Source organism: Bactrocera dorsalis, chromosome 4 (genome assembly GCF_023373825.1).
Source record: "Bactrocera dorsalis isolate Fly_Bdor chromosome 4, ASM2337382v1, whole genome shotgun sequence".
NCBI lineage: Eukaryota > Metazoa > Arthropoda > Insecta > Diptera > Tephritidae > Bactrocera > Bactrocera dorsalis.
In genome coordinates, this window is record NC_064306.1 from 17934502 (window position 1) to 17950084 (window position 15583).

Here is a 15583-nt window from a genome sequence, read left to right on the forward strand (position 1 = left end):
TTTACAACAAAGGCAGTACACCTCGAGCTATGTTCGGATCTGACCACTGCGGCTTTTCTTGCAGCATTTGCCCGCTTTGTCGGACGGCGCGGATTTCCTTTAAAAATTATGAGCGACAATGGAAAAAACTTTGTCGGAGCTCAAAGAGCCACGGAAAAGGAGTTTTTACAATTCATGAAAGAAGTATCCCCCGAAATTGTCAAAAAATATGCACCCCAAGGAAACGATTGGCAATTCATACGCCCATGTTCTCCACACATGGGCGGACTCTGGGAATCAGCAGTAAAGAGCTCTAAGTCCCATTTAAAGAAAATGGCTGGTAACCATAAATTCATTACGGTTCCGATGATCATGTTCGAGTAGTTGATCTCCGCACTCAAACCGGAACGCTAACCAGACCGCTCGTCAAATTATGCTTTCTACCAACCGCCGAAGATAAAGAAACATAAAACCGAAACCGCAATGTTAATAAATCAATAAATCGATAAAACATATAAACCGCTTACCAAATCGAAACCTCGAATAACATAAATGACACAAAAGACTTAACATAAATGTCTGATAAAAAAAATGACATCCTATTCATGCCACATATCGTGGCATAAAAGCCCATATTATTGTAAATTTCACAATATATTTCTAATATCATCATTTCTCTCACAGAGTAATATGGACGCGACAACGGCTCCGCGTCAAAGCACGCCAGCATTACCAGCGCATCTGCAACGAATTCGTTGTCCACTATGCCGCCGCCCGCATCGGCTATTGCACTGCGGTATCCTCAAAGGCATGCCGCCGATGCAACGCCAGCAGGTGGCACAGGCGCACGAGTATTGCCTGAATTGTCTGGCAACTTCCCACGCATCTCAGGAGTGCCCATCACATAATCGTTGCCAAATCTGTGTGCGGGCTCATCATACTCTGCTGCACCGCACTAGCAGACGCGACTCCCGGCGCACACCGGCACCTCGCACCAGTGGTAACGTCAGGCGTTCTCAAAGGACTCCTGTGACGGCATACCGCCGGCGCGGACCCTCTCCAGCAGAATCCCGTCCCTGGCGCCAAAACCGGGCAACATCAATACGACGCCATCAGCTTAGGCCGCAATCCCGCCGGTCAACAGGTCTCAGCAGCGTTGTAGCTACGCTACAGCAGCTACAGCGGCTTCTATGCTAAATACTCGCCTAGGGGGACCGGGATGGCTAAATGAGTAGCGACGTCGCATCACATCTGCATCAATTCACCACACCGAATCAACCATTCACCTCATCACGCGAGAGAACACCACACATTAACACACATACACACACATGCATCCAAACGCGATTTTGCAGTCTGATTAGAACAAAAGAAAAAGAGAAAGGATCTCGCGCACCTTTCGTTGATACGACGTCGATCAAGCAGCATCGCTTCTCGCGGCATCGCAGCATCCCGGTTCCCTTTCGCTACCCGCCTTTGTATATTTAAAGTTTTGAATTTATATTAAAGTCATATTGTAATAACTTTCATCATCGTATATACATACATATATGTTATATATATATAATATATATTTAACGTTTTTTTAACCGGCTGTTTTCAACTTATAATTACTTTGATAATTTTTGTATACTCGTATATAATATACATACATTTAACGTTTAATCTAAATTTTAAATCACATTTGGTTATACCAATTTTGAACTGCATAGAAATAAAAGGTTTTATAACGAATTTCGGAATTCAGTGCATTTTCCTTATAACAAAAAGTGTGAGTGGCCTATAAGGTGAGTTTTTTGTACAGCCAACATACATACATATAAACATACACATATATTTATATATACTATATTTTGAAAAATATATATAAGGTTTTCAAATTTAAAAATAAAATCAGAATGAATAAATTCTCACTCGACGAAAGACTGTTTGAATTCTCCCCACCAGCGGTAAGGAATGATAAATCTTTGTTGAGTTGAAACAGTATGTTTCGCTACCTGTTTAATCACCAGGTGCAGCAGTGCGTGCTCCAGTATGACTTCAAGCGCTGCAGTGGGGCATGTGTGCATTGCCCCTGAAGCACAGACACACGCAAGCCTTTGCAGCTTTGATAGTTTAAGGGGTTAGGGGTAGTTAAAATTTTCAAAAAATTATTTTTTTTTTTAATTTCCGTTAAGTGTAATATCTTAAAAATATTCTCTGAAAATTTGTCGTTGATCCGATAATTAGTTTTTGAGTTAGAAAAAATTTCCTGAGGCCGCCATTTTGTTAATTTTTGAAAAAAAATAAAGTGCTTCGATCAGGCGCAGGATTATCTATTTACAAAACTAATTTTTTTTGTTCGATTGATTTTAGATGACTCTCCAAGGACTTATGGTTGTCACCGCAAGTACCATTTTTTGGAACTGGGTCAACACAAACAACTATAACTTTGAAAATTAAATTTTTTTTTTTAATTTTCGTGACTACAGGTCAATAGATCTTATAATAATGCCATATTACTACTTTTATAAAATAACATGATTTAATAGCGAAAAAAAATACTGAAAATTTTCATTTCTTCGTGCCTCTGACTACCCCTAAGCCTACCGAAGACTGCGTTGCCTTGGCAGCCTAAACAACCGCTCCATAGGTGACAATAGGCCTTACAATCATGGTATACAGCCATATAATGATACTTGGCTTGCATCCCGTGGATCTGCCGGCCAAGCGTCTGCATATCAAGAGTGCCTTAGTGGCTTTGGACAGCGTTAGGTCCATATGTCTACTCCACCGTAAGGATGAGCCTAATGTGAGGCCAAGGAATGTGTCCAAATTCTAGCAAGCAAAACACCCTTTGGTAAGCCCAAAAGTCTTTGAAGCCACCAGTAGATTCTAGCATGCCTCTAAGACAGTGTCTGGGCACGTAGTGATGGGGATAAGGCAAATTGCTTTGCAGAACACCTAGAAAAGGTTTTTTTTGCCTGAACCTCAAGTCAGAGTGGACTTTAATCCGAACAAAATGTCCTACCGTCATGTACCGTTCCCCCCGGCACCACCGGCAAGTATTACGTCGACGATGGTTGAGTGACACTCATGCGTGTTGGTCAAGATGCATTCAGTTGCAAGTTGCATTTACTTGGCCCCACCTGTGTTGGTCTGATAACCCTCCTCGTGCATTGTTCGTCACCAAGACTTCCCGTCATGTCAATGTTTGTGTTTTTGAGTCGTGGTTGTCTGTTATATTTAACAGCTCTCTTCTCCGCCGATGTTCGCTGGCACGTTGGGATTTCATAACCCTGGCGGCAACTTCGCAAGCAGCTTTCTACTTCTCTACCGATTCGACCATTTGGCTTACCAAGTTATGGGGAGCTGGGTCTACACCGAACGCATTTTTTAAGTGTTGCCTCTCATGTTTACACAGAAAAGGTATTTCCCCCTAATTTCCCAAAGAACAACTTTAAGTTGCCAACCTTGCCCAATAACTCAAACTTGTCGCTTGTGTCTATTAAGACTTCAACTTCTGAAGTTACTAGAATCATAAAAGAGCTAAGTCCGAAAAAGGCATCAGGGCACGATAATATTACTCCAAAAATGATAATTGGGTTACGAAATATTGCTATAACGGTGCTCTCCTTGCTCTTTAATGCAATTCTTGGTTTCGGATACAATACAATTTCGTGGAAAAAGTCGCGGATCATCACGATAGATAAACCTGGTAAAGAAATAACACAGCCGTCTTCCTACAGACCAATAAGTCTCTTACCCTGTATTTCTAAAATATTTAAAAAAGTGTTACTATTACGGATGACTCCTTTCCTTTACGAAAATAATATAATACCAACGCACCAATTCGGTGCTAAGCGTGGCACTTTAGAGCAAATAAATAGAATTAAACCAAATCAGGAAAGCATTCGAGCACTGAGAGTACTGTTCAGCTATTTTTCTAGATGTAGCTCAGGCGTTTGTCATGGTCTGGCATGAAGGCCTCTTATGGAAAATCAAAAACGTTTTACCTTATGAACTGTATAAAATTTTGGAGTCAAATTTAAGAAACAGGAAATTTACAGTTCAAGTAGCAGACTTCATGTCAGAACAACGAGTAATAAAGGCTAGTGTACCTCAAGATAGCGTGCTGGGCCCAACTCTGTACATAATATATACAGCAGACAACATTTACTAACGTATTGACATCCACTTTCGCGGATGACACAACTCTAGTAAGCCGTAACAAAAGCCCATCAGGACAGCAGAATGAGATATATTTTTAAACTTCGCGAACATCCAAACCCATTCCTAATGCCTTGGCAAATTCCTGCAATCAAAAACGTAGTTTTAAATAGATTTAAGATTTGAATACTTATTGTTAGGCTTTACTACGCAGATCCAATAAATAAAAAAATATTGAAAAAAAGTAAAAGGGATCACGGTAGTTTTTGCCGGGTTATTATTTAGCCCTACCGTGTTTTACCATCCCTTTGGTAGACTTAAGCCCCTTTGAACGATGTCGCAAAGAGTGTTCTCAAACTTTCCTCACACCATTATCACAATGCCGTCCGCGTACCCCGTGACAACGAATTCCATTGCTAGTGAGCAATTCAAAGAGGTACTCTGCTACCAGGCTCCATAGCAGGGGGCATAGTACTCCGCCCTGTGGGCAGCCCCTTGTAGTACCAAGACGAATCTTTCTCTCCCCACAGTACGATTTTCAGCGCTTCTGATCTTAAATGTTGTCTACTATCTTTTCCATCCCTTTTAGCATGAAGGATGTGAGACTAATCGGCCGGAATGATTTGGCCAACGAGTAGTCTCTTCTACCTACCTTGGGGATGATGATTACCTTCGCAATTCTTCATGGCTCTGAGATATACGACATCGCCAGGCTATCTCTCAGCAACCCCAACAGATGTGGCAAAAGAACTTGCATACCTTGCTGCAGAGAAAGAGCTGGAAAGATGCCATCCGCCCCTTGTTATAGTTTGAGAAGGAGGCCAGTGCCCACCTGATTGGGCCTGCAGTGAACAATTTCCTTGCAGTCAGCCATTCTAGGCGATCTGGCCTACCTGCGACCAATGCTAAAGTTTGGTCAGCCTGAACGTCTCCGGGAAGTGCTTTTGCAGGAGTGTCTCTGCCCTCTCCTCCGTACTAGTCGTATAGGTCCCGTCCTGTCTTTTGATGGAAAATACTATGTCCGTCTTGCCTCTTGACAACGCCTTGTGCTATCTAGCTGCCTCTGGGATCGATGAGACCCTGTCGATGAGAATCACGTCCTCGTCTCCACCATCCTCACCAATCTTTTAAGTGGATGGTACCGTCCCATCCTTCTCATTGGGAGCTTTCCTTCACCCCTAGCCGCAGTTGGAACCTGCACAGCCGAATTGGTGTCTTTGGGGGTCTCGTGCCGCTTCTTTTGTAACCATAGATGAGTTGGCGTCGGAGTGAGTCGGTATCTCGTCCGCCTGCATCGTTGGTTCCTACCGTTTGCTTTTCATATCCCAAAACCTCTGGCGGGTAATTACGGGGCAGCATCGCCATCCGAATGCTTTTTAAGGCCTCCTAGTACCTTGGCTGTACCGTTTCCGCCAGCAGCAGATTTTGGTGGAGCGTCTTCTTTCGACCGCCTGTGGTTTGTTCTCCTTGACCCTATTCGTCCTTGGCGGCGCCTGAGGAGTTATCTGCCCGCTTTTCTGTTTTGTGAACCGACATGTGGCATTCTGATGTGCCGACCTTTAGCTGTTCCGTCTCTTCGGCAAGTTTCCGTTGGCTGGGAGACGCATCCAATTCCTACGTCTGGTAGCCGACGCTCCTGCCTCCTTTTTGCTCCTGCTCAGAGACCCCTTCTCTGCTGCCTCTGGTGTCATAACATCTTGTAGGTACCTCAAATACCACTTGAGTGTGGCACCATTCATGCCAGCTCTACGTAGGTCATCACGACCTCTTGGGCGTCCTGATTCTGTGGTATATTTCCTTCTTGTTTCCTCTTCCGTTCGCACCTCGATTCCACTCTTTTGAGGTCACCCTTCTCGGTAGAGTCGATCCTGCTTGAGGGGTTGTGTCGGCGGAGTTCACAAAACTTACAACAACCTCCGTTCGAATACAGCCGAATTAACCTCCTGGCTGCAAATCATCCAATGGACACGGGAGTCGCATAACACCCTGGACTAGGAGGTGGTTCGTCTTCGCGGATTTTCAAGATGAATTTTAAATTTCTGAAAATTAGAACATTTTATATTTTTTTCTCTGTTACATTTTTTCATTTGCAATTACTTACAGCTAATTTATCCAACGCGTACGATGCGCTTGAGCAATTCCGTTCGTATGTATATCATATATCCGATTTGTAAGGTGTTAAACATCGGACCAGTAATTCCTTGTCTTTCAATGTTTCTTATATGCGGTGTGAATGGCGTCTCAAAACTTAATCACACAACCATCGGTAATTAATAAAAAAAATAAACATGTGGGCAGTTTATTTAAAAAATGTTTTTGCGAAAATAAAGTTGAACAAAGTTTGAGAAAATTAAATAAAAAGATTGGTAGAAAATTTTCCTGCTCGAGAAGAGCACCACATGTCGGAAGTGACGTTATCTCAAAATAAATATCAAGCTTTTATAACTTCTCTCTTTTTTACCACCAAATTTGCGTTTTCTCAAATTGAACACGTTTTCAATATGAATCAGTCTTGTGACAAGCATATTGAGATATTTAGTACTGTAGAAAACCCATGGATTTATCTGGAATAAAAATCTTTTGAAGTATCATTTCGGATATATAATAAACTATTTAAATAAATTTCTGCATGCTTTGCATAAAATGGTTTGTGCAAAGTTAACAACTTTTCTCGTTTGAACCCACACGTAATAGATTATTTACGATAATGTTAGATATGTAAGTCGATTACAAAATGTATTATCGTTAATAGGAAATAATAACATCACAGATGGTGGCATAATTTATTTGCATTGCTGTTTCAAAATTACTGCTTTTTAGCTTATAAAGAGGGTTTAGACAATTTAAATCAACCGTACTTTTAAAGATGGCTTCGAAATTGGTACGTAAAGGTATAATTTATACTAAAAAGCGTGTATATATGTAAATATCTGCCTAGAGAAGAGGCAATAGCTATATTATGTCATAAGCTTACATTAATTGTTAGGATTAATGTAGAATGGATACCAAAAAATGGGTATGTACGGATATAGATGGTCCTCCAGATCATTAATATATATAAATATACAGTGGACCAATAAAGTTTACATACACCTAGTTCTATTTCATTTTATTTGTTATAAAATGAATACATTTTGTGCTTTTTTTTCTATCCATATCGAAAAATGGTGTAAAACCTTCAAAAATTCTACTACTTAAAGGGAATGATACTTATATTTTAAACTTTTATATCCACTAACACGGGTAAAATTTAGTAATAGCATCCCCGCTTTCGGGGATAAAATGGGTATCAGTGGAAAGGTGACGTTCTCCAGATCACGAAAATATTTACATATAGTTGCCGCTGACTTTTAGTTTTCGAGATATTCGCATTAAAATTGAAAAAATTTGACAACTTTTACATTGATAATTTGTGTAAATAAAGGCTTTATTTACAACTAATATTAAAAAATGAATATGCAGAAAACGTTATAGTGAAGTGTTAGTAAGCGAAAAGTGCATAATATAAGAGAAAAAGCTACTCACAATACACAAATTATCAATGTAAAAGTTGTCAATTTTTCAACTTTAAATGCGAATATCTCGAAAACTATAAGTCCAGCGGCAACTATATATTTATATTTTCGTGATCTGGAGACGTCACCTTTCCATTGATACCCATTTTTATTCCGAAATCCGGGGATGCTATTCTAAATCCCAGCCACTAACACTGCACTAGTTCGTTTCTACCCGTTTTTAAATGAAATACAATTTTTATTCAATGTTTAACTTTTGGCTGGGGTTTAGAATAGCATGATCAATAAAATATGTATATTTATATAGTTACCGCTGACTTATGGTGTTTGACAGATTTGCATTTAAAGTTCAATAAATCCAAAGTGTATTCAACAAAGTGAACTAAGTATTTGACTTACGCTTATTTGACAATAAAATAGTAAACAATTCATGTATTTGTTTATATTAACCCGTGTGTTTTTTTTTTATCTTGAACAATATGAAGCCACTTGCTTTACATAGATATATATGATAAATATAAACGTAATAGGAATAGAGACAACCAATTTATTTGCTCTCAACGTTATAATGAATTCGTATTTATTTTACAAACAAAGTTAAAAAATACGTGTATAAATGCAACATTATTCACAAATTTTATTGTAAAACTATATATCGCTCATATTTGCTGCAAGACCGGCATAAGTCAAAAAAATCGATTCGCCAGAAAACGCGTTTAAAGTTTTCAACTTACTACAACCTTACACGGTGACTCCAACCTTACACCTCTTCTCAAGCGGAGCATATAAGAGGTATTCATATGAATTTTTCACTCAACATGAAGTATGATATAACGAACAATTCTGCAGCATTAACTCAAAAATCACGTTTTTTGAATTATGCTGGTCTTGCAGCAAATGAGCGATATGTATATACATACGTCGTAACCAGTACCCCGCCAAACTATTAGAAACTGTATACAGATGTTTATGCGACTCTTTAAATTATAATAGTTATTATAATTCTTTCATATAACGGGTGATTTTTTTTGAGGTTAGGATTTTCATGCAATTAGTATTTGACAGATCACGTGGATTTCAGACATGGTGTCAAAGAGAAAGATGCTCAGTATGCTTTGACATTTCATCATGAATAGACTTACTAACGAGCACGTGCTTGCAAATCATTGAATTTTATTACCAAAATCAGTGTTCGGTTCGAAATGTGGTTTCGCGCGCGTGTTTTGTTCAGCGATGAGGCTCATTTCTGGTGAATGGCTACGTAAATAAGCAAAATTGCCGCATTTGGAGGTGAAGAGCAACCAGAAGCCGTTCAAGAACTGCCCATGCATCCCGAAAAATGCACTGTTTGGTGTGGTTTGTACGCTGGTGGAATCATTGGACCGTATTTTTCAAAGATGCTGTTGTGACGCAACGTTACGGTGAATGGCGATCGCTATCGTTCGATGCTAACAAACTTTTTGGTTGCCAAAAATGGAAGAACTGAACTTGTTGACATGTGGTTTTCAACAAGATGGCGCTACATGCCACACAGCTCGCGATTCTATGCCATTTTGAGGGAAAACTTCGGACAACAATTCATCTCAAGAAATGACCCGTAAGTTGGCCACCAAGATCATGCGATTTAACGCCTTTAGACTATTTTTTGTGGGGCTACGTCAAGTCTAAAGTCTACAGAAATAAGCCAGCAACTATTCCAGCTTTGGAAGACAACATTTCCGAAGAAATTGGGGCTATTCCGGCCGAAATGCTCGAAAAAGTTGCCCAAAAATTGGACTTCCGAATGGACACCTAAGACGCAGCCGCGGTCAACATTTAAATGAAATTATCTTCAAAAAGTAAATGTCATGAACCAATCTAACGTTTCAAATAAAGAACCCGATGAGATTTTGCAAATTTTATGCGTTTTTTTTTTTTAAAAAAAGTTATCAGCTCTTAAAAAATCACCCTTTAGTTCTTTCATTTTCGGCCAAACAAGTTTGTCTTGAGACCTAATCAATAGTAAAAACGTAAAATTTCTATTTATCAAAATATGAGGGTTTCTTACTTTTTTTCTTAAAGATTGGGAAATAAGTTTAATGAGAGTACTGCATCGGGGCTTAGTCGTCTTCTTTTAAGGGGAGATTCTTTTATTTCCTCCGCCTTAAAATGTAGCCCACATATTCTCGATGACAAACTGAGTTGTACGCCACATACTTTTTCCCATTCCTTCCGTTGCGATTTGTCAGTTGGAGCACAAAACATTGGTAAGTTGCTTCCATGAGTTGATTTGCATAGGCAACAAGTATTCGGCATTTTATTCAGTTATTTAAAAAAATATTGTTTTTCGTTTTGAAATTTGCTTACTTTTGAATTTCCGAATTTGAATTTTTGAATAAATGTAAGGGTTAAGTCAATGACAACATTCATGTCAAATAAGCGTAAAGAAAAATTAAATGTCATATACATACTTAGTTCACTTTGTTGAATACACTTTGAATAAATCAACTTTTTAAAGTGCGTATTCCTTTGATTAATAAAGAATTTTACACATATGTATGTTTTTAACTTTTATATCCACTAATACTATACACATTTGGTTCTACCCATTTGTTTTGTATTAAATACCGCAAAAATAACTTTAATTCCATATATAACTTTCGTTGCAATCTATTTATTCATTTAATAAGAAAATGGTTGCAAGGAAGCAACAACCATTTAACGACGTAATATGTGTTTATGTAAAATGAGAGCTAAAACAGGGTTGCAATTATATTTTTGCGTGACATTGCACGCAAATTTACATGGGTTTTGGTCTGACATATTTTACAGCCATTGCAAATAATTTTCTGTGTGTGTTTGTTGTGCCGTTGCACCAAAGGGAAAATTCTGCAATTTCTGCACGGTGCAAGGTTTTGCAAGAGCAAGAGAATCCCCCTATTATGAGAATATCAAGCGAAAGCTGTATTTGTATATGGAATGTAAACAAATATCAAGTGACAAATTAGGGCCGGCAAAACATGTCTTCCAAGAACATCGATTAAACCAGAGCAAGCACCGATTATAATGAGTGGAATGTAAGTTTTCAAGTAGTTTTCAACGAAAACTGTGTTTTCGTTTGACAGATTTTACAGGGACGAAAACACAAGTTTTCGTGCGAAAACCAGTTTTTCCCACGAAAACATGTTTTCGTTGTCGGTCCGAACATAGTATTACGATGTAAAACGTCAACTCAGAGGATCAGAATCTAAGCACTTTTATATATACATACAGTAGAAACTCGTTTATCCGGCCCTCAGTTATACGGATTCGCGATTATCCGGACTACCAATCGCGACCAATTTATATGTACCTACGTAGAAATTATGGAATCATGAACGTGTCGGAACTTGCATATTCCGCTCGCGCAGTGTGGGGTCACTGCCGCTGCCCCGCGCATTTTTCTGCGTGTGTTTGTTGTTGTGCCGGTGCACCGAGAGGAAATATATGCAATTCTTGCACCGTGCAAGGGGTTTGCAAGAGCGAGAGAATATCCCTAGAGTAATACTGTGAGTCTACTACAACTGAAACGAATTCGTGATATAGCAGCAATGAAGAGAAAAAGTTGCTTACGTTAAATGACAATTACCATTTTAAACCAAATTCAACTTATTACCTACCTACTTATTTCATGATTACCAAATGCAAATTACCAAATACATATTGTAGACAAATTATTCGTACATACGTACCTAAATATTTTATTGTATTTCATGATTAATGCTGCAGTTTAGTATAACGTATGTAGTGTAATCTAAGAAAATATGTACATACATATTGTTACGAATTTACTGCTTGCTAGTTTACTTTGTTAGGTTCGTATCTCTGGATTGACAAATAAAATCAACACTGTTTAATTTAATTCAACAACTCTTTATTTCACAACTCGTCTACACTATAGCAGTTTACTCTTAGCACTGATTGATTACGTTGGCGCTGCCACGGCTTATATAGCCACGCACGTCTCGCTGATGCCGACGTGTCCTTCTAGAATATCGCGTCTGGAAATTACCAGAACATACGGCTATAGCCACGCATTTCTCGCTGATGCCGACGTGTCCTTCTAGAATATCGCGTCTGGAAATTACCAGAACATACGGCTATACGGCGCCAGACGCAAGCAGACAGTCGCGGCAATTGTTTAACTAGACGAGCAGACAGTGTGGCGCCAGATGTCTACAAATGCTATTCCATATACCTACAGCTATTGTTTATAATCAGGGATGCATATAGTAATACAAATACAACTTAATACTACTTTTTGTAACACTGCCCTCCACTAAAGCCTAATCGTCCCGATTAGGCACAAATCCTCTTGAACCAAATGGAGCGAGCCTCTCCAAATGTACTACTTTCATTTTACATCGTGCTTTCCCATTTCTTTGTATGCGGTATACCACGTCATTAAGTCGTTTCATCACCATATAGGGTCCTTCCCAGGCTGTCTGCATACATCAATATATAACTTATACACTGACCTACGTAGTCATTATACTATTCAAAAATCCTGGTAATGGACATAGGGGGGCTAGGTGAAGTTTTCCCCCAATTGTATTCATTTTAGGAATGAATGATATACTATTATGAGTCTAATCCGTTCGAAATTTTTCATTGAGATAACTCAAATATTGGTCTATATATCCAGCTTAAAGTCACCAAGAAGTTCAAAAATCTTTATATTAAGTATATGGGAGCTCAGGGAAGTATTAACCCGATTCCAACCATTTTGGTTACACCGAATTACGAGGGCTGTCTGATAAATAACCGACCTCAACGTGAAGCTAGCGGCACATCTGGAAAAAAAGTTTCTACTTCAAATTGTGCATATTATAATAGCTACTCGCCAAAATTTCAGAAATTTATCTTGCGCAATTATCTGTTGACAGTCGTTTTTGTGAGTCTATTTCGGTGATTTCCCCAAAATGGAAAAAAATGAATATCGAGCTGTAATTAAATTTTTATTTTTGAAAAGCGTATTGCCTTCACAAATCAAAGATGAGTTGGACTCTGTGTATGGTGACTCTGCACCATCGTTTACCACCGTAAAATTTTGGGCAGCTGAATTTAAACGTGGTCGCAGGAGCTTGGAATATGATGAACGTCCTGGGCGTCCAAAAACTGTAACCACTAACGACAACATCTCTAAAGTACATCAATTGGTACTAGACGACCGCCGGATTAAAGTTAGGGAAATAGCTGAGATTATGAAGATGTCAAAAGAACGTGTTTGTCACATATTAAACCAAGATTTGGGCATGAGAAAGCTGTCCGCGCGTTGGGTGCCGCGTTTGCTTACGCTAGACCACAAACGTGCGCGCATGAACATTTCCAGCACTCTGTTGGGAAGGGTTGCAGAGATGGGAGCATCGCTGGGAGAAGTGTGTGGAGTTACGAGGAGACTATGTAGAAAAAAAAAATTTGAAAAAGTCGCGTGCATCATGGTTAGGTCGGTTATTTATCAGACAGCCCTCGTACTACTGTAGGAAAAGAATTCTATCTGAATTTCTATTGCATATCTCACACATTGAGCGATATTGTCGAACAAAAGAATTGTTGAAAAAGAGTCAAGTGGAATTTAAAATTGTGCTATATGGGTATTGTCCAATTTCGCTCATTTTCTGAGCGTGACATTATTTTATCCCAAAATATGGGATTTCGCCAAAAAGTGGGCGGTGCCACTCCTATCGTCCATTTTTACCACGGTCCCTATAAAGTCTTGTCGTACCATACCAGTGGCAAATTTTTACGTTTCTGACGCATTTAGTTATCGATGAGCGGGTTTTCATCCATTTTCACATTATCGGAAGGATTTCTTGTAATATTTGTGTTACCCGAATTTATTTTTTGTATCTTAAGCGGTTTAGGAGATATGTACATTAAACATATTAGGGGCGGGCCACGCCCACTTTAAAAAAAAAAATAATTTTTGCTAAATTACAGTAATTACTTGTAGCAACTGGTTGGAAGAGTATAAAAATAATTTTTATACTTGGGTTGGCGGTTGGCATGGTTTTGTCACAACTGTTACGGTGCTATCAATGAGATTTTGCAATACTTGCCTTCAAAATTAAATCGTGACTAGAAAATATTGATAAAAATCCGCTCTCTGAAGCTTTAAATTTAAAAATTTAGTAAGATTTAAGAAAATTAGCTTATGTAAGTTATGGTTTCAATATACGAAGTATTACTAGTAACGAGTATTAGAAATCGATTTTAAGGTATTAAAGTAAGCCATTTGTAAGTTTTCTCTTTATATTTTTTAAGACTACTGGATTGACGGGTTTGGTAGTGGCAAGTAATCCCCATCACACTTTAAGTGCTCTTTACGGTAAAATATTAAGAGCTCTTACCAAAATGCCTCAGGATGCGTCGTATAGGAAATATACTGAGAAAGTTGTCCAAAACAGGCTAAAAGCAGTGGAAGCGGTATGGTAAATATGGGCAGACTTTGAAAACGTACTACTGCAAAATGTCGTTGCAGTTTTATGTGCTGAACCCATAGAGAGTGACACAACATGACTACTATGATTTGCTGAACACATAGCAGCGCATCAAACTACAAGATATTTTTTAATTTGCCGACGACATCGCTCTCTATGTGTTCAGCACATGACTCCAGTATTTATATATCATCGGTATGCAACTTCAAAGAACATTACAAAATAGTGCGTTGTATAATTTGTCGTTATAGAACATATAGTAATCTTTGCGTGCGTATAAATTAAAAAATTATTAATTTTAAATCAAATAGCTTCATTATTTCAGTCTTCAGTTTCATTGTAAATATAATATATAACAAATATTCCGGATGCATAATAGAACATTAACTTTGTTCATATGCATTGTAATTAACGTTTTCGAAGTCAGCCAAACTCGTACTTATGTCGGTGTTTTACATGAATATTTTTCTTCTTAGCACAAAGACGTTACCACTTTGGAAAAAGAAATTGCTTGTGGACAGGTAGAGGAACTAATCGTACAAGCTGAAAATGAACTCATTTTAGCCCGCAAAATGTTAGGATGGAAGCCTTGGGAGTCTTTGTTAAAACCAGCACCTCAAAAGCAATGGAATTGGCCACCGGCAAAAATTGACGAACCAATGATCTAAATAATATTATTATGTTAATAAATGTGATAAAGCCTCATCCCATGGGATGGGATTTATTAAAAAGTATTTAGGAATTTTTCAATAAAATACTCAGAAAATATAGTTCGAGTAGTCGTGTCATAAAGTGTTAGACAAATATTTTAGCTATGCTGACATGCCTTCGCTTGTGTCCCGCTTCCTCCCAGAACCGGATGACTTTTCTGCTGCTGTAGCGCTAAAACTCTCCATCCAAACTTCATCTCGGTTAGGTGTAAAACATAAAATGGATGGAGCCACCTTAAGACGAGACCAGGATTGTATCACATCTTTGGCATTGCTGAATTTTTTACGATCGTAAGTGAATGAAGCTGGCGGAATAGATAGACGATTCGACATGCTGCGAAATGAAAGACGAGGTCCCACCAGAAATATGGGCACAAATCAACTACACTACGTTATTAGAAGATATCGAAAAATCCACGCTCTCTCAAGGGCTGAAGAGGTGGAACATGAATTATCTCTGCAGCGAGAAATCCTATTTCGAGGTAAAAATTCTAAGTTAAAAATAATTAAACAGCTGATTCCACAGGGTGGAGTCTTCTCTCTGGTACTGAGAACTTAGAACTGAATTTTTTACCCGAAAGAAATTCCAGGACATACACTTATAATTGTACGATTGTCGAAATGCCATTCGAAGGAAAACTGCCAATCGAAATAGATAATTTAAGAGAATGTGAGTATTTTTTTTTTAATATTATAGTTTTTTTTATCATTTTTGGTAATGAAAACAAAAAGAATGGAATACCTATATTATATTATAATAGCAAAATTTTTA

The 15583-nt window shown here is 38.4% G+C and overlaps 2 protein-coding genes and 1 long non-coding RNA gene across 3 annotated transcripts in view; 2 read left to right on the forward strand and 1 right to left on the reverse strand.

Annotated features, from left to right (window-relative positions):
* LOC125778134 (uncharacterized) overlaps positions 1–15583 on the forward strand; it is a 171888-nt gene that overhangs the window by 40694 nt on the left and 115611 nt on the right. The gene's annotated exons all lie outside the window — the stretch shown is intronic.
* On the reverse strand, positions 1558–6699 carry LOC125778174 (uncharacterized). Its single transcript, XR_007422540.1, has 3 exons — positions 6230–6699; positions 6069–6167; positions 1558–5872 (listed from the first exon to the last, which is right to left on the reverse strand). It is a non-coding gene; the product is annotated as an uncharacterized LOC125778174 (long non-coding RNA).
* On the forward strand, positions 6858–14835 carry LOC105222452 (NADH dehydrogenase [ubiquinone] 1 alpha subcomplex subunit 5). The gene is made up of 3 exons (XM_011199800.4): positions 6858–7009; positions 13926–14087; positions 14578–14835. Exons 1-3 carry the CDS (start codon positions 6995–6997, stop codon positions 14767–14769), a joined length of 369 nt encoding a protein of 122 aa, XP_011198102.1. The 5' UTR covers positions 6858–6994; the 3' UTR covers positions 14770–14835.

Bases quoted from the DNA above. Each gene is read 5' to 3' on its own strand.
- LOC105222452 (XM_011199800.4), top strand. The intron at 14,088-14,577 runs GTATGGTAAATA...TTTTCTTCTTAG, and splicing joins GGCTAAAAGCAGTGGAAGCG to CACAAAGACGTTACCACTTT.